This window comes from Cololabis saira, chromosome 3, assembly GCF_033807715.1.
Source record: "Cololabis saira isolate AMF1-May2022 chromosome 3, fColSai1.1, whole genome shotgun sequence".
NCBI lineage: Eukaryota > Metazoa > Chordata > Actinopteri > Beloniformes > Belonidae > Cololabis > Cololabis saira.
This window is the reverse complement of record NC_084589.1, coordinates 55046134-55068595: the sequence shown is the minus strand read 5'-3', so window position 1 is coordinate 55068595 and position 22462 is coordinate 55046134. Positions and strand designations below refer to the sequence as shown.

The following is a 22462-nucleotide window of genomic DNA, read 5'->3' as shown; positions in this document are numbered from 1 at the left end:
AATTGTGTTATATAAAAAATAAATTATAAAATGAAATAAAACGTGAAATAAAACCTGAGCTCAGTGCAGGAACTCCCAGGGTTGGTAGAGAGTGGTAATGCCCAGGACTGTTAGGTAGGAGCACTGGGGGATAGGATGGGAAAAAATCAGGGATAAAAAATATAAAAAAAATAAAAAAAATCGATATTCAAATTTTGAATATCGATATTGAATCAGCTGGAAAAGTATCGCGACATATTGCCATATTGATATTTTTTGCCCACCCCTAGGCCTACAAATGACCCCAACAGCTCATAATGAGGGGTCCAGATTGTCTCACGGGTCTGTCCTCCTCCAGGGGAAGAGGCCGCCGGTCCAGAACCAGAACCCCTGCGAGGCTCGACGGAGCAGGAGGCGGCGGCGTCGGACCGAGACCCGGGTCACACGACCCCCCAGCAGAAACCCCACGGCTGCTCCACCTGCGGGAAGCGTTTCTCCAAGAAGATCAACGCTCTGATCCACCAGCGCGTCCACACGGGCGAGAAGCCGTACGGCTGCCCCGACTGCGGCGCCCGCTACGCCCAGTCGGGCTGCCTGCGCCGCCACCGGCTCAAGCACGCGGCGGAGAAGCCGTTCCGCTGCGCCGTTTGCAGCCGCGGCTTCGTGCAGCGCCGCTACCTGGTGCAGCACGAGCGGACGCACACGGGCGAGAAGCCCTTCGGCTGCGCGCGCTGCCCCAAGCGCTTCGCCTCGCGCAACGGCCTGCTGGACCACGAGAACGGCCACGCTGACGTCAAGCTGTTCCCCTGCTCCCTCTGCCCCAAGGCCTTCAGCTCGCCGTCCTCGTACCGCGACCACGTCCGGCTGCACACGGGCCAGCAGCTGCACCGCTGCTCGCTCTGCGGCAAGAGCTTCAACCGCCCGGGGCTGCTGAGGAAGCACCTGGGGAAGCACCAGCAGCAGCAGCAGCAACGGGGTGACGGCGAAGGGGGCGAGGACGACGGACAGGTGAGTCACGACCTGAGGTGTTCTAGTCTAGTACGAAAAAACGTACGAAAAAACGTATGGAAAAATGTACGAAAAAACGTACAAAAAAACATACGAAAAAACGTACGAAAAAACGTCCAAAAAAATGCACGAAAAAACGTACGAAAAAACATAGAAAAAAATGCACAAAAAAACGGCACGAAAAAACGTACAAAAAAACGCACGAAAAAACGTACGAAAAATCGTACGAAAAAACGCACGAAAAAACATACAAAAAACGCACGAACGCACGCAAAATGCAAGAACGCACGCAAAAGCGCATGAAAAAACGCAAAAACGCACGCAAAAACACACGCAAAAACGCACGCAAAAGCGCACGAAAAAACGCAAAAACGCACGCAAAAACACACGCAAAAACGCACGCAAAACGCACAAACGCACGCAAAACACACGAAAAAACGCACGCAAAACGTGCATTATTTTGCGAAAAACGTACAAAAAACGCACGAAAAAACGCACGCAAAAACGCACGCAAAAGGCACGAAAAAACGCACGAAAAAACGCACGCAAAACGCACGCAAAACGCACGCAAAAACGCACGCAAAACGCACAAACGCACGCAAAAACGTGTTCTAGTCCTGAGGTGTTCTCTAGTCCTGAGGTGTTCTCTAGTCCTGAGGTGTTCTCTAGTCCTGAGGTGTTCTCTAGTCCTGAGGTGTTCTCTAGTCCTGAGGTGTTCTCTAGTCCTGAGGTGTTCTAGTCCTGAGGTGTTCTAGTCCTGAGGTGTTCTAGTCCTGAGGTGTTCTAGTCCTGAGGTGTTCTCTAGTCCTGAGGTGTTCTCTAGTCCTGAGGTGTTCTCTAGTCCTGAGGTGTTCTCTAGTCCTGAGGTGTTCTAGTCCTGAGGTGTTCTCTAGTCCTGAGGTGTTCTAGTCCTGAGGTGTTCTAGTCCTGAGGTGTTCTCTAGTCCTGAGGTGTTCTCTAGTCCTGAGGTGTTCTCTAGTCCTGAGGTGTTCTCTAGTCCTGAGGTGTTCTCTAGTCCTGAGGTGTTCTCTAGTCCTGAGGTGTTCTCTAGTCCTGAGGTGTTCTAGTCCTGAGGTGTTCTCTAGTCCTGAGGTGTTCTCTAGTCCTGAGGTGTTCTCTAGTCCTGAGGTGTTCTCTAGTCCTGAGGTGTTCTCTAGTCCTGAGGTGTTCTCTAGTCCTGAGGTGTTCTAGTCCTGAGGTGTTCTCTAGTCCTGAGGTGTTCTCTAGTCCTGAGGTGTTCTAGTCCTGAGGTGTTCTCTAGTCCTGAGGTGTTCTAGTCCTGAGGTGTTCTAGTCCTGAGGTGTTCTCTAGTCCTGAGGTGTTCTAGTCCTGAGGTGTTCTCTAGTCCTGAGGTGTTCTAGTCCTGAGGTGTTCTCTAGTCCTGAGGTGTTCTCTAGTCCTGAGGTGTTCTCTAGTCCTGAGGTGTTCTCTAGTCCTGAGGTGTTCTCTAGTCCTGAGGTGTTCTCTAGTCCTGAGGTGTTCTAGTCCTGAGGTGTTCTAGTCCTGAGGTGTTCTCTAGTCCTGAGGTGTTCTCTAGTCCTGAGGTGTTCTCTAGTCCTGAGGTGTTCTCTAGTCCTGAGGTGTTCTCTAGTCCTGAGGTGTTCTCTAGTCCTGAGGTGTTCTAGTCCTGAGGTGTTCTAGTCCTGAGGTGTTCTCGAAAAACGTACGAAAAAATGTACGAAAAAAGGTACGAAAAAAGGTACGAAAAAAACGTACGAAAAAAACGTACGAAAAAACGTTCGGAAAAACGTACGAAAAAACGTACGAAAAAACGTACGAAAAAACGTACGAAAAAACGTACGGAAAAAAGTACGAAAAAACGTAAGAAAAAACGTACGAAAAAAACGTACGAAAAAAACGTACGAAAAAAACGTACGAAAAAACGTACGAAAAAACGTTCGAAAAAACGTACGAAAAAACGTACGAAAAAACGTTCGGAAAAATGTACGAAAAAACGTACAAAAAAACATACGAAAAAACGTACGAAAAAACGTACGAAAAACATACAAAAAAATGCACGAAAAAACGTACGAAAAAACATACAAAAAAACGTACGAAAAAACGCACGAAAAAACTTACGAAAAAACGCACGAAAAAACGTACAAAAAAACGTACGAAAAAACGCACGAAAAAACGTACGAAAAAACGCACGAAAAAATGTACAAAAAACGCACGAAAAAACGCAAAAACACACGCAAAAACACACGCAAAAACGCACGCAAAAACGCACGCAAAAACGCACGCAAAACGCACGAACGCACGAAAAAACGCAAGAACGCACGCAAAAACGCACGCAAAAACGCACGCAAAAACGTTCGAAAAAACGTACGAAAAAACGTTCGGAAAAACGTACGAAAAAACATACGAAAAAACGTACGAAAAAACGTACGAAAAAACATACAAAAAAATGCACGAAAAAACGTGCGAAAAAACGTACGAAAAAAAGTACGAAAAAACGTACGAAAAAACGTACGAAAAAACCGTACGAAAAAAACGTACGAAAAAACGTACGAAAAAACGCACGAAAAAACGGACGAAAAAACGTACGGAAAAATGTATGAAAAAACGTACGAAAAAACATACGAAAAAACGTACGAAAAAACGTATAAAAAAACGTACGAAAAACGTACGAAAAAACGTACGAAAAAACGCACAAAAAAACGGCGCGAAAAAACGCACGAAAAAACCTACGTAAAAACCTACGAAAAAACCTACGAAAAAACGCACGATAAAACGTACGAAAAATCGTACGAAAAAACATACGAAAAAACAAAAAATAAAAACGCACGAGCGCACGCAAAACGCACGAACGCACGCAAAACGCACGAACGCACGAAAAAACGCACGAAAAAACGCAAAAACGCACGCAAAAACGCACGCAAAAACGCACGCAAAAACGCACGCAAAAACGCACAAACGCACGAAAAAACGCACGCAAGAACGCACGCAAAACGCACAAACGCGTACGAAAAATCGTACGAAAAAACGTACAAAAAACGGACGAACGCACGCAAAAACGCAAAGACGCACGCAAAAACGCACGCAAAACGCACGAAAAAACGTCCGAAAAAACGTACTTTCGTACGTTTTTTTTTGCGAAAAACATACAAAAAAACGCACGAAAAAACGCACGAAAAAACGCATGCAAAACGCACGAAGAAACACACGAAAAAACGCACGCAAAAACGCACGCAAAACGCACGAACGCACGCAAAAACGTGTTCTAGTCCTGAGGTGTTCTCTAGTCCTGAGGTGTTCTAGTCCTGAGGTGTTCTCTAGTCCTGAGGTGTTCTCTAGTCCTGAGGTGTTCTCTAGTCCTGAGGTGTTCTCTAGTCCTGAGGTGTTCTCTAGTCCTGAGGTGTTCTCTAGTCCTGAGGTGTTCTCTAGTCCTGAGGTGTTCTCTAGTCCTGAGGTGTTCTAGTCCTGAGGTGTTCTCTAGTCCTGAGGTGTTCTAGTCCTGAGGTGTTCTCTAGTCCTGAGGTGTTCTCTAGTCCTGAGGTGTTCTCTAGTCCTGAGGTGTTCTCTAGTCCTGAGGTGTTCTAGTCCTGAGGTGTTCTCTAGTCCTGAGGTGTTCTCTAGTCCTGAGGTGTTCTCTAGTCCTGAGGTGTTCTCTAGTCCTGAGGTGTTCTCTAGTCCTGAGGTGTTCTAGTCCTGAGGTGTTCTCTAGTCCTGAGGTGTTCTAGTCCTGAGGTGTTCTCTAGTCCTGAGGTGTTCTCTAGTCCTGAGGTGTTCTCTAGTCCTGAGGTGTTCTAGTCCTGAGGTGTTCTCTAGTCCTGAGGTGTTCTAGTCCTGAGGTGTTCTCTAGTCCTGAGGTGTTCTCTAGTCCTGAGGTGTTCTCTAGTCCTGAGGTGTTCTCTAGTCCTGAGGTGTTCTCTAGTCCTGAGGTGTTCTCTAGTCCTGAGGTGTTCTCTAGTCCTGAGGTGTTCTAGTCCTGAGGTGTTCTCTAGTCCTGAGGTGTTCTAGTCCTGAGGTGTTCTAGTCCTGAGGTGTTCTCTAGTCCTGAGGTGTTCTCTAGTCCTGAGGTGTTCTCTAGTCCTGAGGTGTTCTAGTCCTGAGGTGTTCTAGTCCTGAGGTGTTCTCTAGTCCTGAGGTGTTCTCTAGTCCTGAGGTGTTCTCTAGTCCTGAGGTGTTCTAGTCCTGAGGTGTTCTAGTCCTGAGGTGTTCTAGTCCTGAGGTGTTCTAGTCCTGAGGTGTTCTCTAGTCCTGAGGTGTTCTCTAGTCCTGAGGTGTTCTAGTCCTGAGGTGTTCTAGTCCTGAGGTGTTCTCTAGTCCTGAGGTGTTCTAGTCCTGAGGTGTTCTCTAGTCCTGAGGTGTTCTAGTCCTGAGGTGTTCTCTAGTCCTGAGGTGTTCTCTAGTCCTGAGGTGTTCTCGAAAAACGTATGAAAAAACGTACGAAAAAACGTACGAAAAAACGTACGAAAAAACGTACGAAAAAAACGTACGAAAAAACGTACGAAAAAACGTTCGAAAAAACGTACGAAAAAACGTACAAAAAAACGTATGGAAAAATGTACGAAAAAACGTACGAAAAAACATGTGAAAAAACGTACGAAAAAAACGTACGAAAAAACGTACGAAAAAACGTACGAAAAAATGTACGGAAAAATGTACGAAAAAACGTACAAAAAACATACGAAAAAACGTACGAAAAAACGTACGAAAAAACATACAAAAAAATGCACGAAAAAACGCACGAAAAAACGTACGAAAAAAAGTACGAAAAAACGTAAGAAAAAACGTACGAAAAAAACGTACGAAAAAAACGTACGAAAAAACGTACGAAAAAACGTTCGAAAAAAACGTACGAAAAAACATACGAAAAAACGTTCGGAAAAATGTACGAAAAAACGTACGAAAAAACATACAAAAAAACGTACGAAAAAACGCACGAAAAAACGTACGAAAAAACGCACGAAAAAACGCACGAAAAAACGTACGAAAAAACGCACGAAAAAACGTACGAAAAAACGCACGAAAAAACGTACAAAAAACGCACGAAAAAACGCAAAAACACACGCAAAAACGCACGCAAAAACGCACGCAAAACGCACGCAAAACGCACAAACGCATGAAAAAACGCACGCAAAACGCACGAACGCACGAAAAAACGCAAAAACGCACGCAAAAACGCACAAACGCACGCAAAAACACACGAAAAAACGCACGCAAAAACGCACGCAAAAGGCACGAAAAAACGAACGCAAAACGCACGAAGAAACACACGAAAAAACGCACGCAAAAACGCACGAACGCACGCAAAACGCACGAACGCACGAAAAACGCACGCAAAACGCACGCAAAACGCACGAACGCACGCAAAAACGCACGCAAAAACGCACGAACGCACGAAAAACGCACGCAAAACGCACGAACGCACGAAAAACGCACGAACGCACGAAAAACGCACGCAAAACGCACGCAAAACGCACGAACGCACGCAAAAACGCACGCAAAAACGCACGAACGCACGAAAAACGCACGCAAAACGCACGAACGCACGCAAAAACGCACGAAGAAACACACGAAAAAACGCACGAAAAAACGCACGCAAAAACGCGTCCTAGTCCTGAGGTGTTCTCTAGTCCTGAGGTGTTCTCTAGTCCTGAGGTGTTCTAGTCCTGAGGTGTTCTCTAGTCCTGAGGTGTTCTCTAGTCCTGAGGTGTTCTCTAGTCCTGAGGTGTTCTCTAGTCCTGAGGTGTTCTCTAGTCCTGAGGTGTTCTCTAGTCCTGAGGTGTTCTAGTCCTGAGGTGTTCTCTAGTCCTGAGGTGTTCTAGTCCTGAGGTGTTCTCTAGTCCTGAGGTGTTCTAGTCCTGAGGTGTTCTCTAGTCCTGAGGTGTTCTCTAGTCCTGAGGTGTTCTCTAGTCCTGAGGTGTTCTCTAGTCCTGAGGTGTTCTAGTCCTGAGGTGTTCTAGTCCTGAGGTGTTCTAGTCCTGAGGTGTTCTCTAGTCCTGAGGTGTTCTCTAGTCCTGAGGTGTTCTAGTCCTGAGGTGTTCTAGTCCTGAGGTGTTCTAGTCCTGAGGTGTTCTAGTCCTGAGGTGTTCTCTAGTCCTGAGGTGTTCTCTAGTCCTGAGGTGTTCTCTAGTCCTGAGGTGTTCTAGTCCTGAGGTGTTCTCTAGTCCTGAGGTGTTCTCTAGTCCTGAGGTGTTCTCTAGTCCTGAGGTGTTCTAGTCCTGAGGTGTTCTAGTCCTGAGGTGTTCTAGTCCTGAGGTGTTCTCTAGTCCTGAGGTGTTCTCTAGTCCTGAGGTGTTCTCTAGTCCTGAGGTGTTCTAGTCCTGAGGTGTTCTCTAGTCCTGAGGTGTTCTCTAGTCCTGAGGTGTTCTCTAGTCCTGAGGTGTTCTCTAGTCCTGAGGTGTTCTCTAGTCCTGAGGTGTTCTCTAGTCCTGAGGTGTTCTAGTCCTGAGGTGTTCTCTAGTCCTGAGGTGTTCTAGTCCTGAGGTGTTCTCTAGTCCTGAGGTGTTCTCTAGTCCTGAGGTGTTCTCTAGTCCTGAGGTGTTCTAGTCCTGAGGTGTTCTCTAGTCCTGAGGTGTTCTAGTCCTGAGGTGTTCTAGTCCTGAGGTGTTCTCTAGTCCTGAGGTGTTCTCTAGTCCTGAGGTGTTCTAGTCCTGAGGTGTTCTAGTCCTGAGGTGTTCTCTAGTCCTGAGGTGTTCTCTAGTCCTGAGGTGTTCTCTACTCCTGAAGTGTTCTCTAGTCCTGAGGTGTTCTCTAGTCCTGAGGTGTTCTCTAGTCCTGAGGTGTTCTAGTCCTGAGGTGTTCTAGTCCTGAGGTGTTCTCTAGTCCTGAGGTGTTCTAGTCCTGAGGTGTTCTCTAGTCCTGAGGTGTTCTCTAGTCCTGAGGTGTTCTCTAGTCCTGAGGTGTTCTCTAGTCCTGAGGTGTTCTCTAGTCCTGAGGTGTTCTAGTCCTGAGGTGTTCTAGTCCTGAGGTGTTCTCTAGTCCTGAGGTGTTCTAGTCCTGAGGTGTTCTAGTCCTGAGGTGTTCTAGTCCTGAGGTGTTCTCTAGTCCTGAGGTGTTCTCTAGTCCTGAGGTGTTCTAGTCCTGAGGTGTTCTCTAGTCCTGAGGTGTTCTAGTCCTGAGGTGTTCTCTAGTCCTGAGGTGTTCTAGTCCTGAGGTGTTCTCGAAAAACGTACGAAAAAATGTACGAAAAAATGTACGAAAAAACGTACGAAAAAACGTACGAAAAAACGTACGAACAAACGTACGAAAAAACGTACGAACAAACGTACGAAAAAACGTACGAAAAAACGTACGAAAAAACGTACGAAAAAACGTACGAAAAAACGTACGAAAAAACGTGCGGAAAAACGTACGGAAAAACGTACGAAAAAACGCACGAAAAAACCTACGAAAAAACTTACAAAAAAACCTACGAAAAAACGCACGAAAAAACGTACGAAAAAACGTATGGAAAAATGTACGAAAAAACGTACAAAAAAACATACGAAAAAACGTACGAAAAAACGTACGAAAAAACGTACGAAAAAACGTCCAAAAAAACGTACGAAAAAACGTACGAAAAAACGTACGAAAAAACGTACGAAAAAACATGAAAAAACGTACGAAAAAACGTACGAAAAAACGTACGGAAAAACGTACGAAAAAACGTACGAAAAAACGTACAAAAAAACGTACGAAAAAACGTTTGGAAAAATGTACGAAAAAAACGTATGAAAAAACATACGAAAAAACGTACGAAAAAACGTACGAAAAAACGTACGAAAAAACGTACGAAAAAACGTGCGGAAAAACGTACGGAAAAACGTACGAAAAAACGCACGAAAAAACCTACGAAAAAACTTACAAAAAAACCTACGAAAAAACGCACGAAAAAACGTACGAAAAAACGCACGAGAAAACGTACAAAAAACGCACAAACGCACGCAAAATGCACGAACGCACGAAAAAACGCAAGAACGCACGCAAAAACGCACGCAAAACGCACAAAGGCACGCAAAACACACGAAAAAACGCACGCAAAACGCACGAAAAAACGCACGAAAAAACGTCCGAAAAAACGCAAAAAGGCACGCAAAACGCACGAAAAAACGCAAAAACGCACGCAAAACGCACAAACGCATGCAAAACACACGAAAAAACGTCAGAAAAAACGTACTTTCGTACGTTTTTGCATTTTTTTGCAAAAAACGTACAAAAAACGCACGCAAAAACGCACGCAAAAGGCACGAAAAAACGCACGCAAAACGTGTTCTAGTCCTGAGGTGTTCTCTAGTCCTGAGGTGTTCTCTAGTCCTGAGGTGTTCTCTAGTCCTGAGGTGTTCTAGTCCTGAGGTGTTCTCTAGTCCTGAGGTGTTCTCTAGTCCTGAGGTGTTCTCTAGTCCTGAGGTGTTCTCTAGTCCTGAGGTGTTCTAGTCCTGAGGTGTTCTCTAGTCCTGAGGTGTTCTCTAGTCCTGAGGTGTTCTAGTCCTGAGGTGTTCTCTAGTCCTGAGGTGTTCTAGTCCTGAGGTGTTCTAGTCCTGAGGTGTTCTCTAGTCCTGAGGTGTTCTCTAGTCCTGAGGTGTTCTAGTCCTGAGGTGTTCTAGTCCTGAGGTGTTCTCTAGTCCTGAGGTGTTCTAGTCCTGAGGTGTTCTCTAGTCCTGAGGTGTTCTCTAGTCCTGAGGTGTTCTAGTCCTGAGGTGTTCTAGTCCTGAGGTGTTCTAGTCCTGAGGTGTTCTCTAGTCCTGAGGTGTTCTCTAGTCCTGAGGTGTTCTCTAGTCCTGAGGTGTTCTCTAGTCCTGAGGTGTTCTCTAGTCCTGAGGTGTTCTCTAGTCCTGAGGTGTTCTCTAGTCCTGAGGTGTTCTCTAGTCCTGAGGTGTTCTAGTCCTGAGGTGTTCTCTAGTCCTGAGGTGTTCTCTAGTCCTGAGGTGTTCTCTAGTCCTGAGGTGTTCTCTAGTCCTGAGGTGTTCTAGTCCTGAGGTGTTCTCTAGTCCTGAGGTGTTCTCTAGTCCTGAGGTGTTCTCTAGTCCTGAGGTGTTCTAGTCCTGAGGTGTTCTAGTCCTGAGGTGTTCTCTAGTCCTGAGGTGTTCTCTAGTCCTGAGGTGTTCTCTAGTCCTGAGGTGTTCTAGTCCTGAGGTGTTCTCTAGTCCTGAGGTGTTCTAGTCCTGAGGTGTTCTAGTCCTGAGGTGTTCTAGTCCTGAGGTGTTCTCTAGTCCTGAGGTGTTCTCTAGTCCTGAGGTGTTCTCTAGTCCTGAGGTGTTCTCTAGTCCTGAGGTGTTCTCTAGTCCTGAGGTGTTCTAGTCCTGAGGTGTTCTCTAGTCCTGAGGTGTTCTCTAGTCCTGAGGTGTTCTCTAGTCCTGAGGTGTTCTCGAAAAACGTATGAAAAAACGTACGAAAAAACGTACGAAAAAACGTACGAAAAAACGTACGAAAAAAACGTACGAAAAAACGTACGAAAAACGTTCGAAAAAACGTACGAAAAAACGTACAAAAAAACGTATGAAAAAATGTACGAAAAAACGTACGAAAAAACGTACGAAAAAACGTACGAAAAAACATACGAAAAAACGTAAGAAAAAACGTACGAAAAAACATGTGAAAAAACGTACGAAAAAAACGTACGAAAAAACGTACGGAAAAATGTACGAAAAAACGTACAAAAAAACGTACGAAAAAACGTACGAAAAAACGTACGAAAAAACATACAAAAAAATGCACGAAAAAACATACGAAAAAACGCACCAAAAAAACGTACGAAAAAACGTACGAAAAAACGTACGAAAAAACGCACGAAAAAAACGTACGAAAAAACGTACGAAAAAACACACGAAAAAACGTATGAAAAAACGTACGAAAAAACGCACGAAAAAACGTACAAAATACGTACAAAAAACGCACGAACGCACGAAAAAACGCAAAAACGCACGCAAAAACGCACGCAAAACGCACGAATGCACGAAAAATGCAAAAACGCAGAAACGCACGAAAAAACGCACGCAAAAACGCACGCAAAAACGCACAAACGCACGCAAAACACACGAAAAAACGCACGCAAAACGCACGAAAAAACGCACGAATAAACGCACGCAAAAACGCACGCAAAAGGCACGAAAAAACGCACGCAAAACGCACGAAGAAACACACGAAAAAACGCACGCAAAAACGCACGCAAAACGCACGAACGCACGCAAAACGCACGAACGCACGAAAAACGCACGCAAAACGCACGAACGCACGCAAAAACGCACGCAAAACGCACGCAAAACGCACGCAAAACGCACGAACGCACGCAAAAACGCACGCAAAAACGCACGCAAAAACGCACGCAAAAACGCACGCAAAAACGCACGCAAAAACGCACGCAAAACGCACGAACGCACGCAAAAAACGCACGAACGCACGCAAAAACGCACGAAAAAACGCACGCAAAAACGCGTCCTAGTCCTGAGGTGTTCTAGTCCTGAGGTGTTCTCTAGTCCTGAGGTGTTCTCTAGTCCTGAGGTGTTCTCTAGTCCTGAGGTGTTCTCTAGTCCTGAGGTGTTCTCTAGTCCTGAGGTGTTCTCTAGTCCTGAGGTGTTCTAGTCCTGAGGTGTTCTCTAGTCCTGAGGTGTTCTCTAGTCCTGAGGTGTTCTAGTCCTGAGGTGTTCTCTAGTCCTGAGGTGTTCTCTAGTCCTGAGGTGTTCTCTAGTCCTGAGGTGTTCTAGTCCTGAGGTGTTCTAGTCCTGAGGTGTTCTCTAGTCCTGAGGTGTTCTCTAGTCCTGAGGTGTTCTCTAGTCCTGAGGTGTTCTAGTCCTGAGGTGTTCTCTAGTCCTGAGGTGTTCTAGTCCTGAGGTGTTCTAGTCCTGAGGTGTTCTCTAGTCCTGAGGTGTTCTCTAGTCCTGAGGTGTTCTAGTCCTGAGGTGTTCTAGTCCTGAGGTGTTCTAGTCCTGAGGTGTTCTCTAGTCCTGAGGTGTTCTAGTCCTGAGGTGTTCTAGTCCTGAGGTGTTCTAGTCCTGAGGTGTTCTCTAGTCCTGAGGTGTTCTCTAGTCCTGAGGAACGTACGAAAAAACATACGAAAAAACGTACGAAAAAACGTACGAAAAAACGTACGAAAAAACGTACGAAAAAAACGTACGAAAAAACGTTCGAAAAAACGTACGAAAAAACGCATGAAAAAACGTACGAAAAATCGTACGAAAAAACGTACGAAAAAACGTACGAAAAAACGTACGAAAAAACGTACGAAAAAAAGTACGAAAAAACGTACGAAAAAACGTACGAAAAAAAAGTACGAAAAAACGCACGAAAAAACGTACGAAAAAACGTACGAAAAAAACGTACGAAAAAAACGTACGAAAAAACGTACGAAAAAACGTTCGAAAAAACGTACGAAAAAACGTACGAAAAAACGTACAAAAAAACGTACGAAAAAACGTACGAAAAAACGCACGAAAAAACGTACGAAAAAACGCACGAAAAAACGTACAAAAAACGCACGAACGCACGAAAAAACGCACGCAAAAACGCACGCAAAACGCACGAACGCACGAAAAAACGCAAAAACGCACGCAAAAACGCACGCAAAACGCACGAAAAAACGCAAAAACGCACGCAAAAAAGCACGCAAAACGCACGCAAAACGCACGCAAAACGCACAAGCGCACGAAAAAACGCAAAAACGCACGCAAAAACGCACGCAAAACGCACGAAAAAACGCAAAAACGCACGCAAAAACGCATGGAAAACGCACAAACGCACGAAAAAACGCAAAAACGCACGCAAAAACGCACGCAAAACGCACGAACGCACGAAAAAAACGCAAAAACGCACGCAAAACGCACGCAAAACGCACGCAAAACGCACGAAAAAACGCACGCAAAACGCACGAAAAAACGCACGCTAAAACGCACGAACGCACGCAAAAACGCACGAACGCACGCAAAAACGCACGAACGCACGAAAAAACGCACGCAAAAACGCACGCAAAACGCACGCAAAACGCACGCAAAACGCACAAGCGCACGAAAAAACGCAAAAACGCACGCAAAACACACGAAAAACGCACGCAAAACGCACGAAAAAACGCAAAAACGCACGCAAAACGCACGAAAAAACGCACGCAAAAACGCACGAACGCACGCAAAAACGCACGAACGCACGAACGCACGCAAAAACGCACGCAAAAACTTCTAGTCCTGAGGTGTTCTAGTCCTGAGGTGTTCTAGTCCTGAGGTGTTCTAGTCCTGAGGTGTTCTCTAGTCCTGAGGTGTTCTCTAGTCCTGAGGTGTTCTAGTCCTGAGGTGTTCTCTAGTCCTGAGGTGTTCTCTAGTCCTGAGGTGTTCTAGTCCTGAGGTGTTCTCTAGTCCTGAGGTGTTCTAGTCCTGAGGTGTTCTAGTCCTGAGGTGTTCTCTAGTCCTGAGGTGTTCTCTAGTCCTGAGGTGTTCTAGTCCTGAGGTGTTCTAGTCCTGAGGTGTTCTAGTCCTGAGGTGTTCTCTAGTCCTGAGGTGTTCTCTAGTCCTGAGGTGTTCTAGTCCTGAGGTGTTCTAGTCCTGAGGTGTTCTCTAGTCCTGAGGTGTTCTAGTCCTGAGGTGTTCTAGTCCTGAGGTGTTCTAGTCCTGAGGTGTTCTCTAGTCCTGAGGTGTTCTCTAGTCCTGAGGTGTTCTCTAGTCCTGAGGTGTTCTCTAGTCCTGAGGTGTTCTCTAGTCCTGAGGTGTTCTCTAGTCCTGAGGTGTTCTAGTCCTGAGGTGTTCTAGTCCTGAGGTGTTCTCTAGTCCTGAGGTGTTCTAGTCCTGAGGTGTTCTCTAGTCCTGAGGTGTTCTCTAGTCCTGAGGTGTTCTAGTCCTGAGGTGTTCTAGTCCTGAGGTGTTCTAGTCCTGAGGTGTTCTAGTCCTGAGGTGTTCTCTAGTCCTGAGGTGTTCTCTAGTCCTGAGGTGTTCTCTAGTCCTGAGGTGTTCTCTAGTCCTGAGGTGTTCTCTAGTCCTGAGGTGTTCTAGTCCTGAGGTGTTCTCTAGTCCTGAGGTGTTCTCTAGTCCTGAGGTGTTCTAGTCCTGAGGTGTTCTCTAGTCCTGAGGTGTTCTCTAGTCCTGAGGTGTTCTCTAGTCCTGAGGTGTTCTCTAGTCCTGAGGTGTTCTCTAGTCCTGAGGTGTTCTAGTCCTGAGGTGTTCTCTAGTCCTGAGGTGTTCTCTAGTCCTGAGGTGTTCTCTAGTCCTGAGGTGTTCTAGTCCTGAGGTGTTCTCTAGTCCTGAGGTGTTCTAGTCCTGAGGTGTTCTAGTCCTGAGGTGTTCTCTAGTCCTGAGGTGTTCTAGTCCTGAGGTGTTCTAGTCCTGAGGTGTTCTAGTCCTGAGGTGTTCTCTAGTCCTGAGGTGTTCTCTAGTCCTGAGGTGTTCTCTAGTCCTGAGGTGTTCTAGTCCTGAGGTGTTCTCTAGTCCTGAGGTGTTCTCTAGTCCTGAGGTGTTCTCTAGTCCTGAGGTGTTCTAGTCCTGAGGTGTTCTCTAGTCCTGAGGTGTTCTAGTCCTGAGGTGTTCTCTAGTCCTGAGGTGTTCTCTAGTCCTGAGGTGTTCTAGTCCTGAGGTGTTCTAGTCCTGAGGTGTTCTAGTCCTGAGGTGTTCTCTAGTCCTGAGGTGTTCTCTAGTCCTGAGGTGTTCTCTAGTCCTGAGGTGTTCTAGTCCTGAGGTGTTCTCTAGTCCTGAGGTGTTCTAGTCCTGAGGTGTTCTCTAGTCCTGAGGTGTTCTCTAGTCCTGAGGTGTTCTAGTCCTGAGGTGTTCTCTAGTCCTGAGGTGTTCTCTAGTCCTGAGGTGTTCTCTAGTCCTGAGGTGTTCTCTAGTCCTGAGGTGTTCTAGTCCTGAGGTGTTCTCTAGTCCTGAGGTGTTCTCTAGTCCTGAGGTGTTCTCTAGTCCTGAGGTGTTCTAGTCCTGAGGTGTTCTAGTCCTGAGGTGTTCTAGTCCTGAGGTGTTCTCTAGTCCTGAGGTGTTCTAGTCCTGAGGTGTTCTCTAGTCCTGAGGTGTTCTCTAGTCCTGAGGTGTTCTCTAGTCCTGAGGTGTTCTCTAGTCCTGAGGTGTTCTAGTCCTGAGGTGTTCTCTAGTCCTGAGGTGTTCTCTAGTCCTGAGGTGTTCTAGTCCTGAGGTGTTCTCTAGTCCTGAGGTGTTCTCTAGTCCTGAGGTGTTCTCTAGTCCTGAGGTGTTCTAGTCCTGAGGTGTTCTCTAGTCCTGAGGTGTTCTAGTCCTGAGGTGTTCTCTAGTCCTGAGGTGTTCTCTAGTCCTGAGGTGTTCTAGTCCTGAGGTGTTCTAGTCCTGAGGTGTTCTCTAGTCCTGAGGTGTTCTAGTCCTGAGGTGTTCTCTAGTCCTGAGGTGTTCTCTAGTCCTGAGGTGTTCTCTAGTCCTGAGGTGTTCTCTAGTCCTGAGGTGTTCTAGTCCTGAGGTGTTCTCTAGTCCTGAGGTGTTCTCTAGTCCTGAGGTGTTCTCTAGTCCTGAGGTGTTCTCTAGTCCTGAGGTGTTCTAGTCCTGAGGTGTTCTAGTCCTGAGGTGTTCTCTAGTCCTGAGGTGTTCTCTAGTCCTGAGGTGTTCTCTAGTCCTGAGGTGTTCTCTAGTCCTGAGGTGTTCTCTAGTCCTGAGGTGTTCTCTAGTCCTGAGGTGTTCTCTAGTCCTGAGGTGTTCTCTAGTCCTGAGGTGTTCTCTAGTCCTGAGGTGTTCTAGTCCTGAGGTGTTCTCTAGTCCTGAGGTGTTCTCTAGTCCTGAGGTGTTCTCTAGTCCTGAGGTGTTCTCTAGTCCTGAGGTGTTCTAGTCCTGAGGTGTTCTAGTCCTGAGGTGTTCTCTAGTCCTGAGGTGTTCTAGTCCTGAGGTGTTCTCTAGTCCTGAGGTGTTCTAGTCCTGAGGTGTTCTCTAGTCCTGAGGTGTTCTCTAGTCCTGAGGTGTTCTAGTCCTGAGGTGTTCTCTAGTCCTGAGGTGTTCTCTAGTCCTGAGGTGTTCTCTAGTCCTGAGGTGTTCTCTAGTCCTGAGGTGTTCTCTAGTCCTGAGGTGTTCTAGTCCTGAGGTGTTCTAGTCCTGAGGTGTTCTCTAGTCCTGAGGTGTTCTAGTCCTGAGGTGTTCTAGTCCTGAGGTGTTCTAGTCCTGAGGTGTTCTAGTCCTGAGGTGTTCTCTAGTCCTGAGGTGTTCTCTAGTCCTGAGGTGTTCTCTAGTCCTGAGGTGTTCTCTAGTCCTGAGGTGTTCTCTAGTCCTGAGGTGTTCTAGTCCTGAGGTGTTCTAGTCCTGAGGTGTTCTCTAGTCCTGAGGTGTTCTCTAGTCCTGAGGTGTTCTCTAGTCCTGAGGTGTTCTAGTCCTGAGGTGTTCTCTAGTCCTGAGGTGTTCTAGTCCTGAGGTGTTCTAGTCCTGAGGTGTTCTCTAGTCCTGAGGTGTTCTAGTCCTGAGGTGTTCTCTAGTCCTGAGGTGTTCTCTAGTCCTGAGGTGTTCTAGTCCTGAGGTGTTCTAGTCCTGAGGTGTTCTCTAGTCCTGAGGTGTTCTAGTCCTGAGGTGTTCTCTAGTCCTGAGGTGTTCTAGTCCTGAGGTGTTCTAGTCCTGAGGTGTTCTAGTCCTGAGGTGTTCTCTAGTCCTGAGGTGTTCTCTAGTCCTGAGGTGTTCTAGTCCTGAGGTGTTCTAGTCCTGAGGTGTTCTCTAGTCCTGAGGTGTTCTAGTCCTGAGGTGTTCTCTAGTCCTGAGGTGTTCTCTAGTCCTGAGGTGTTCTCTAGTCCTGAGGTGTTCTAGTCCTGAGGTGTTCTCTAGTCCTGAGGTGTTCTAGTCCTGAGGTGTTCTAGTCCTGAGGTGTTCTCTAGTCCTGAGGTGTTCTAGTCCTGAGGTGTTCTCTAGTCCTGAGGTGTTCTCTAGTCCTGAGGTGTTCTAGTCCTGAGGTGTTCTAGTCCTGAGGTGTTCTCTAGTCCTGAGGTGTTCTCTAGTCCTGAGGTGTTCTCTAGTCCTGAGGTGTTCTAGTCCTGAGGTGTTCTCTAGTCCTGAGGTGTTCTCTAGTCCTGAGGTGTTCTCTAGTCCTGAGGTGTTCTAGTCCTGAGGTGTTCTCTAGTCCTGAGGTGTTCTAGTCCTGAGGTGTTCTCTAGTCCTGAGGTGTTCTAGTCCTGAGGTGTTCTCTAGTCCTGAGGTGTTCTCTAGTCCTGAGGTGTTCTCTAGTCCTGAGGTGTTCTAGTCCTGAGGTGTTCTCTAGTCCTGAGGTGTTCTAGTCCTGAGGTGTTCTCTAGTCCTGAGGTGTTCTCTAGTCCTGAGGTGTTCTAGTCCTGAGGTGTTCTCTAGTCCTGAGGTGTTCTAGTCCTGAGGTGTTCTCTAGTCCTGAGGTGTTCTAGTCCTGAGGTGTTCTCTAGTCCTGAGGTGTTCTAGTCCTGAGGTGTTCTCTAGTCCTGAGGTGTTCTCTAGTCCTGAGGTGTTCTCTAGTCCTGAGGTGTTCTCTAGTCCTGAGGTGTTCTCTAGTCCTGAGGTGTTCTAGTCCTGAGGTGTTCTAGTCCTGAGGTGTTCTCTAGTCCTGAGGTGTTCTCTAGTCCTGAGGTGTTCTCTAGTCCTGAGGTGTTCTCTAGTCCTGAGGTGTTCTCTAGTCCTGAGGTGTTCTAGTCCTGAGGTGTTCTCTAGTCCTGAGGTGTTCTCTAGTCCTGAGGTGTTCTCTAGTCCTGAGGTGTTCTAGTCCTGAGGTGTTCTCTAGTCCTGAGGTGTTCTCTAGTCCTGAGGTGTTCTAGTCCTGAGGTGTTCTCTAGTCCTGAGGTGTTCTCTAGTCCTGAGGTGTTCTCTAGTCCTGAGGTGTTCTCTAGTCCTGAGGTGTTCTCTAGTCCTGAGGTGTTCTAGTCCTGAGGTGTTCTCTAGTCCTGAGGTGTTCTCTAGTCCTGAGGTGTTCTAGTCCTGAGGTGTTCTCTAGTCCTGAGGTGTTCTCTAGTCCTGAGGTGTTCTCTAGTCCTGAGGTGTTCTCTAGTCCTGAGGTGTTCTCTAGTCCTGAGGTGTTCTCTAGTCCTGAGGTGTTCTCTAGTCCTGAGGTGTTCTCTAGTCCTGAGGTGTTCTCTAGTCCTGAGGTGTTCTCTAGTCCTGAGGTGTTCTCTAGTCCTGAGGTGTTCTCTAGTCCTGAGGTGTTCTCTAGTCCTGAGGTGTTCTCTAGTCCTGAGGTGTTCTCTAGTCCTGAGGTGTTCTCTAGTCCTGAGGTGTTCTCTAGTCCTGAGGTGTTCTCTAGTCCTGAGGTGTTCTCTAGTCCTGAGGTGTTCTAGTCCTGAGGTGTTCTAGTCCTGAGGTGTTCTCTAGTCCTGAGGTGTTCTAGTCCTGAGGTGTTCTAGTCCTGAGGTGTTCTAGTCCTGAGGTGTTCTCTAGTCCTGAGGTGTTCTCTAGTCCTGAGGTGTTCTCTAGTCCTGAGGTGTTCTCTAGTCCTGAGGTGTTCTCTAGTCCTGAGGTGTTCTCTAGTCCTGAGGTGTTCTCTAGTCCTGAGGTGTTCTCTAGTCCTGAGGTGTTCTAGTCCTGAGGTGTTCTCTAGTCCTGAGGTGTTCTCTAGTCCTGAGGTGTTCTCTAGTCCTGAGGTGTTCTCTAGTCCTGAGGTGTTCTCTAGTCCTGAGGTGTTCTCTAGTCCTGAGGTGTTCTAGTCCTGAGGTGTTCTCTAGTCCTGAGGTGTTCTAGTCCTGAGGTGTTCTAGTCCTGAGGTGTTCTCTAGTCCTGAGGTGTTCTCTAGTCCTGAGGTGTTCTCTAGTCCTGAGGTGTTCTCTAGTCCTGAGGTGTTCTCTAGTCCTGAGGTGTTCTAGTCCTGAGGTGTTCTCTAGTCCTGAGGTGTTCTAGTCCTGAGGTGTTCTAGTCCTGAGGTGTTCTCTAGTCCTGAGGTGTTCTAGTCCTGAGGTGTTCTCTAGTCCTGAGGTGTTCTAGTCCTGAGGTGTTCTCTAGTCCTGAGGTGTTCTCTAGTCCTGAGGTGTTCTCTAGTCCTGAGGTGTTCTAGTCCTGAGGTGTTCTCTAGTCCTGAGGTGTTCTAGTCCTGAGGTGTTCTCTAGTCCTGAGGTGTTCTCTAGTCCTGAGGTGTTCTCTAGTCCTGAGGTGTTCTCTAGTCCTGAGGTGTTCTAGTCCTGAGGTGTTCTCTAGTCCTGAGGTGTTCTAGTCCTGAGGTGTTCTCTAGTCCTGAGGTGTTCTCTAGTCCTGAGGTGTTCTCTAGTCCTGAGGTGTTCTAGTCCTGAGGTGTTCTCTAGTCCTGAGGTGTTCTAGTCCTGAGGTGTTCTCTAGTCCTGAGGTGTTCTCTAGTCCTGAGGTGTTCTAGTCCTGAGGTGTTCTAGTCCTGAGGTGTTCTAGTCCTGAGGTGTTCTCTAGTCCTGAGGTGTTCTCTAGTCCTGAGGTGTTCTAGTCCTGAGGTGTTCTCTAGTCCTGAGGTGTTCTCTAGTCCTGAGGTGTTCTCTAGTCCTGAGGTGTTCTAGTCCTGAGGTGTTCTCTAGTCCTGAGGTGTTCTAGTCCTGAGGTGTTCTAGTCCTGAGGTGTTCTAGTCCTGAGGTGTTCTCTAGTCCTGAGGTGTTCTAGTCCTGAGGTGTTCTAGTCCTGAGGTGTTCTCTAGTCCTGAGGTGTTCTCTAGTCCTGAGGTGTTCTCTAGTCCTGAGGTGTTCTCTAGTCCTGAGGTGTTCTCTAGTCCTGAGGTGTTCTCTAGTCCTGAGGTGTTCTCTAGTCCTGAGGTGTTCTCTAGTCCTGAGGTGTTCTAGTCCTGAGGTGTTCTCAAAAAACGTACGAAAAAATGTACGAAAAAAGGTACGAAAAAAGGTACGAAAAAACGTACGAAAAAAAGTACGAAAAAACGTACGAAAAAAACGTACGAAAAAAACGTACGAAAAAACGTACGAAAAAACGTTCGAAAAAACGTTCGAAAAAACGTTCGGAAAAACGTACGAAAAAACGTACGAAAAAACGTACGAAAAAACGTACGAAAAAACATCCAAAAAAATGCACGAAAAAACGTACGAAAAAACGTACGAAAAAACGTACGAAAAAAAGTACGAAAAACGTATGAAAAAACGTACGAAAAAACGTACGAAAAAACGTACGAAAAAAACGTACGAAAAAACGCACGAAAAAACGTACGAAAAAACGTACGAAAAAACGCACGAAAAAACGTACGAAAAAACGTACGAAAAAACGTACAAAAAACGCACGCAAAAACGCACGCAAAAACGCACAAACGCACGCAAAACACACGAAAAAACGCACGCAAAACGCACGAAAAAACGCACGCAAAAACGCACGCAAAAGGCACGAAAAAACGCACGCAAAACGCACGAAGAAACACACGAAAAAACGCACGCAAAAACGCACGCAAAACGCACGAACGCACGAAAAACGCACGCAAAACGCACGAACGCACGCAAAAACGCACGCAAAAACGCACGCAAAACGCACGAACGCACGCAAAAACGCACGCAAAACGCACGCAAAATGCACGCAAAACGCAGGAACGCAGGAACGCACGCAAAAACGCACGCAAAACGCACGAACGCACGCAAAAACGCACGCAAAACGCACGAACGCACGCAAAAACGCACGCAAAACGCACGAACGCACGCAAAAACGCACGAAGAAACGCACGCAAAAACGCACGCAAAACGCACGAACGCACGCAAAAACGCACGAAGAAACGCACGAAAAAACGCACGCAAAAACACGTCCTAGTCCTGAAGTGTTCTCTAGTCCTGAGGTGTTCTAGTCCTGAGGTGTTCTCTAGTCCTGAGGTGTTCTAGTCCTGAGGTGTTCTCTAGTCCTGAGGTGTTCTAGTCCTGAGGTGTTCTAGTCCTGAGGTGTTCTCTAGTCCTGAGGTGTTCTCTAGTCCTGAGGTGTTCTAGTCCTGAGGTGTTCTCTAGTCCTGAGGTGTTCTCTAGTCCTGAGGTGTTCTCTAGTCCTGAGGTGTTCTAGTCCTGAGGTGTTCTAGTCCTGAGGTGTTCTCTAGTCCTGAGGTGTTCTAGTCCTGAGGTGTTCTCTAGTCCTGAGGTGTTCTAGTCCTGAGGTGTTCTAGTCCTGAGGTGTTCTCTAGTCCTGAGGTGTTCTCTAGTCCTGAGGTGTTCTCTAGTCCTGAGGTGTTCTAGTCCTGAGGTGTTCTCTAGTCCTGAGGTGTTCTCTAGTCCTGAGGTGTTCTCTAGTCCCGAGGTGTTCTCTAGTCCTGAGGTGTTCTCTAGTCCTGAGGTGTTCTAGTCCTGAGGTGTTCTCTAGTCCTGAGGTGTTCTCTAGTCCTGAGGTGTTCTCTAGTCCTGAGGTGTTCTAGTCCTGAGGTGTTCTCTAGTCCTGAGGTGTTCTCTAGTCCTGAGGTGTTCTCTAGTCCTGAGGTGTTCTAGTCCTGAGGTGTTCTAGTCCTGAGGTGTTCTCTAGTCCTGAGGTGTTCTCTAGTCCTGAGGTGTTCTCTAGTCCTGAGGTGTTCTAGTCCTGAGGTGTTCTCTAGTCCTGAGGTGTTCTCTAGTCCTGAGGTGTTCTCTAGTCCTGAGGTGTTCTAGTCCTGAGGTGTTCTAGTCCTGAGGTGTTCTAGTCCTGAGGTGTTCTCTAGTCCTGAGGTGTTCTAGTCCTGAGGTGTTCTAGTCCTGAGGTGTTCTCTAGTCCTGAGGTGTTCTAGTCCTGAGGTGTTCTCTAGTCCTGAGGTGTTCTCTAGTCCTGAGGTGTTCTCTAGTCCTGAGGTGTTCTCTAGTCCTGAGGTGTTCTCTAGTCCTGAGGTGTTCTCTAGTCCTGAGGTGTTCTAGTCCTGAGGTGTTCTAGTCCTGAGGTGTTCTAGTCCTGAGGTGTTCTAGTCCTGAGGTGTTCTCTAGTCCTGAGGTGTTCTAGTCCTGAGGTGTTCTCTAGTCCTGAGGTGTTCTAGTCCTGAGGTGTTCTCTAGTCCTGAGGTGTTCTAGTCCTGAGGTGTTCAGGAGGGGGGGGGGGTTAGAGGTTTTGACGAAAAAACGTACGAAAAAATGTACGAAAAAACGTACGAAATAACGTACGAAAAAATGTATGAAAAAATGTACGAAAAAACGTTCGAAATAACGTACGAAAAAACGTATGGAAAAATGTACGAAAAAACGTACAAAAAAACATACGAAAAAACGTACGAAAAAACGTACGAAAAAACGTACGTAAAAACGTACGAAACAACGTACGAAAAAACATTTAAAAAAATGCACGAAAAAACGTACGAAAAAACGGCACGAAAAAACGCACGAAAAAACATACGAAAAAACGTACGAAAAAACATACAAAAAAATGCACGAAAAAACGTACAAAAAACGGCACGAAAAAACGCACGAAAAAACATACGAAAAAACGTACGAAAAAACGCATGAAAAAACGTACAAAAAAACCTACGAAAAAACGCACGAAAAAACGTACGAAAACGTTCTGGATGATCAGAGACATTCCGAGACGTTCCAGAGTCCAGGGACACTGGAACGTTCTGGACGGTTTGAGGCGTAGCCAAGTCCCAGGATGCTCCGGGACGTTCCCAAGTCCTGACGTGATGCTCTCAGCTCTGATACGTTGTGTCCTGAATACGGGTGGGTATTGGGAAGGACCTCACGATACGATACGCATCACGATACTTGAGCCACGATACGATACAAATTGCGATATCCCGATTATGCGATATATCC

At 46.7% G+C, this 22462-nt stretch overlaps 1 protein-coding gene across 3 annotated transcripts in view; it reads left to right on the top strand.

The window, feature by feature from the left end:
* Window positions 1-22462, top strand: part of LOC133440543 (endothelial zinc finger protein induced by tumor necrosis factor alpha-like) — a 34038-nt gene that overhangs the window by 3650 nt on the left and 7926 nt on the right. For all 3 annotated transcript variants that reach the window (XM_061717836.1, XM_061717838.1, XM_061717837.1), the window contains exon 4: window positions 338-987. In XM_061717836.1, coding sequence (XP_061573820.1) covers window positions 338-987 — 650 coding nt within the window. The remainder of the gene's footprint in view (window positions 1-337; window positions 988-22462) is intronic.